The sequence below is a fragment of the Gavialis gangeticus genome, unplaced genomic scaffold (assembly GCF_001723915.1).
Source record: "Gavialis gangeticus isolate Ggan-Ray unplaced genomic scaffold, GavGan_comp1, whole genome shotgun sequence".
Taxonomy (NCBI): domain Eukaryota; kingdom Metazoa; phylum Chordata; order Crocodylia; family Gavialidae; genus Gavialis; species Gavialis gangeticus.
The window spans coordinates 434,237-437,537 of record NW_017728972.1 but is presented as its reverse complement, the minus strand read 5'-3'; the positions used below and the strand labels follow the sequence as shown (position 1 = coordinate 437,537).

At 48.0% G+C, this 3,301-nt stretch overlaps 1 protein-coding gene across 4 annotated transcripts in view; it reads right to left on the bottom strand.

The window, feature by feature from the left end:
* The window catches only part of DAGLA (diacylglycerol lipase alpha), a 61,358-nt gene that overhangs the window by 9,261 nt on the left and 48,796 nt on the right, over positions 1 to 3,301 (bottom strand). For 3 of the 4 annotated variants that reach the window (XM_019504901.1, XM_019504893.1, XM_019504910.1), the window contains one exon: positions 2,746 to 2,927. In XM_019504901.1, coding sequence (XP_019360446.1) covers positions 2,746 to 2,927 — 182 coding nt within the window. Of the gene's footprint in view, positions 1 to 1,130; positions 2,122 to 2,745; positions 2,928 to 3,301 lie in introns of those variants that run through there. The other variant, XM_019504918.1, reaches the window with a different exon arrangement.

The window sequence follows — 3,301 nt, the reverse complement described above, 5'->3', positions numbered from 1 at the left end:
GGGTCTGGAACCAACTTCCAAGAGAGGTGGTGCAGGCTCCTACCCTGGGGGTTTTTAAGAGGAGGTTAGATGAACACCTTGCTGGGGTCGTTTGACCCCAGTACTCTTTCCTGCCATGGCAGGGGGTCAGACTAGATGATCTGCTAAGGTCCCTTCTGACCCTAGAAACTATGAAACTATCCCCAGGCTCATCTGCTTCCTTCTCCTTTGTGAATCCCCAGCTTATTACCAGGACTGCTAAAAAACTACATCACAAGATGGGATGGCCTTTTCAGGGAGGTGGGCTTACTCTGGTAGTGACTAATGATGATAGACTCTGAGAAATGTAAAAAAGGGATTGCACAGTTTAGCTAAAGGAGAGATGGAGAGAAATTTGGAGGAATTCCTAAGGGATCTCTTATTACTACTTTGAATGACTACTGTAACCTATCTCTGCCTATCTTGGCCAGACATGCATGTGGCTTTACCTCAAGTTCCCCTAGCATCTGAAAGTGCTTCTTGTGGACATAAGCTACCCCTCAGACACAACTCCATATCTTCTGTCTCTATCCTTGATTCCCACTTACTCCTACTGCTTAGGATCCTAGTGGGATGCCTGACTTGGACCTGATCTTCTCCTCTCATATCTATTACACCTACAAACTTGCATGTCATCAGTACAACACCATCCACAGAAGCCAATCTCAATTATGTCTTTTGAAATCAATATACAAGTCTTCACTTCCTCTCCCACTGTCTACTCCAAATTTTCCTCTCTGTGGCCTCCCCAGATGCCAGCTCTCCAAATTCTAGCATGGGCAATGTGCCCCCAGCCTTCATACAGGGAAAAAGAAATGTAAGCATGTTCACCCCCTCTCCTCTAGTGGTTTTCTTAGCTCTCCATGCATTGCTGATTCCAAATGAAAGTTACCTTTTTTCGTAAGTCCCTATAATTTTAATTCAGCTGTCCTCACAATCACTGCCTACTCCAGTCCTCACTCCCTCTGCTCATCTAGCAATAGCTCCTTCCCTGTGCCTCCAAACATCTGACCACCCTCAGAATCAGATCCCTATTCCCCACAATTCCTGACAGAGGAACTCATAGCAACTTGTAGATCTCATTGAAGAATATATCCTTTCTGCCTCCCTTCCTGGCATCCATACTTTTTTCTGTCTCTCTCTCCTCCTGAGGCTTCTGCAATTGCAACAACCCTATTTATGCTGTAGTGTAAATCATTTAGGCAGACACTTTACACCAAGTGCTATAAAAATGAAGGCCTTGTCCTCACCAAGAGAGTCTCACACCCCTCTTATTACTAATAAACACTATCGCATTTACTGGGTACACGAATATGGAGATTTAGATTGCAAGTTTTGCCCTACCACTGAATCCCAGTCTTGGGGGAGGAATGCACAATTAGTCACAGGCTGGAAACAGACATCACCACTGTACCACCATAAAAACTGTACAGCACCTCTTCAAATGGGGGAACCCCAGGTTCCCCACTTACAAACCTGTGCCCAACCAATCCCCCAGCATTTGTGGAGGCATGCTCTGAGTCAGGTCACAGAAGCCCCATATGCATGCCCAGGGAATCCCCTACTTGGGGATTTTGAGGGGACACATCTGCAAGCAGGGAACTTGGGGTTTACCCTACTTGCAGCTGTCCCACAAGATCTGGCCCATGAAACCCTAGGAGCAGCAGAGGCCCAACATTGTGAGACAAGGACAATGTCTGTGTCACCCAGTGAAGTAGATCAGCTGTGCCAGGACACAACCCAACATAACTAATCCACTTCATTTTGTGGCATCTGTTTATAGCCAGAGAGTAAGATGAGCAGACACTGTCCATGTTCCCCTCCACCTTAAACAAATCAAAAACACTCCTTTCTTAACATGACAGAGTCCTTTTTATCTCTTGGATCAGGGAGGTGAAACTCACCTGGTGCTGCAGGCCGGATGGGTGTTGCTGGACCAGTTTGCAGGCTAAAATGGCCTCACCATGGCCAGTACGCAGGTCTGTTCAACGGAGTGCCATGGGCAGTGTGCTCCTCAGGCTGGCCCCTTGTGCAGCACACATCGGCCCCCCCCAGGGGTTTGTGCTGCAGGTGGTGCGTGGGCTGGAACCTGTGCTGCGAGTGCTGCACATAATGCAGGGGAACAACACAGGGTGGTTGCTGCATGCTGTGACCTGCCAGATTGACCCCAGAGTGCTAACTCTGGGGCTGGTCAGGATCAGGCTGTGCCAGCACCAGCGTGCACAACTGGTCCAGTGGAGTACAGCATGCAACCTGTGCTGGCCCTGTACACCACCTGCAGTGCAAGCCCCAGAGCAGGGCTGCCATGATCTGCAAGTGGTGTGTATGGCTGGACTGGTCCCATGCACTGGCTCCAGCACAGCCCAATCCAGACCAGCCCTAAAACCAGCACTCCGGCTTGTTCAGCAGGGCATAGCATGTTGGTTCACGTTGGCTTCCCTAGGCCATGCAGAGCACCTGTGGTGCCAGTTCCAATTTGCACATCAGATACTGCATGTGGTGTGCAGAACCAGTCTGAGTCCCACGTCCCAGACCATATGGCCTGTAGACCATATGTTTGACACCCCCGTCCTAGATAAACTTCCCACTTGAGGAGTCACTGAATCTATTACTCACACACAGCTTACTTGAAGCATTCAAAGAGCAACTAAATACCCAGCTGGAGGCAATAACCCCTCCAAAGGCTCAGAGCAAATCTTTCAAAAAAATTAAAAGGCACATCCTTACTTGATGCTGCTGTTCCTTCTGTCTGCTAATATGGCTCCAGTTCCAACCTGTACTGCAGGCCCACTGGGCAAGGGCTGATTCTGGAAGATCAACTCCGGGTTGAGATCCACTTCTGTGGGACTCACCATTACTTTGGCTGCGGAAAGTAAGGCAGTCTTGCCCTTGTTGTAATTCTCCAGGACCTATTCAAAGTGAACAATGGAATAGTAATGCCTTCACAGAGAAATCAGCCTTGCTCTGCTGAGCTCCCACCAGTGACAGTCACCCACACCCACCCCTTTGATTTGCTTCTTATCTATAGGCTTCGCCTAGAAAAACAGCTCAAACACAAAATCTTATGATCACAAGCAATTGTTAAAGAATTACTGATATGAAAGCTGCACTGCCAGTATGCCCTACCAGGAATCTAGTAGGGAAGAGGTAATCCACGAGGTTGGCATTCATCAACCCCAAACTAGAAGGGCCCATGAGACTGGGGTAAAAGCTCTGGTTACCAGAAGCTGTAATACACAGGTAAGATATATCTATATATCTTTTTTTTTTTTTTTTTTTTTTT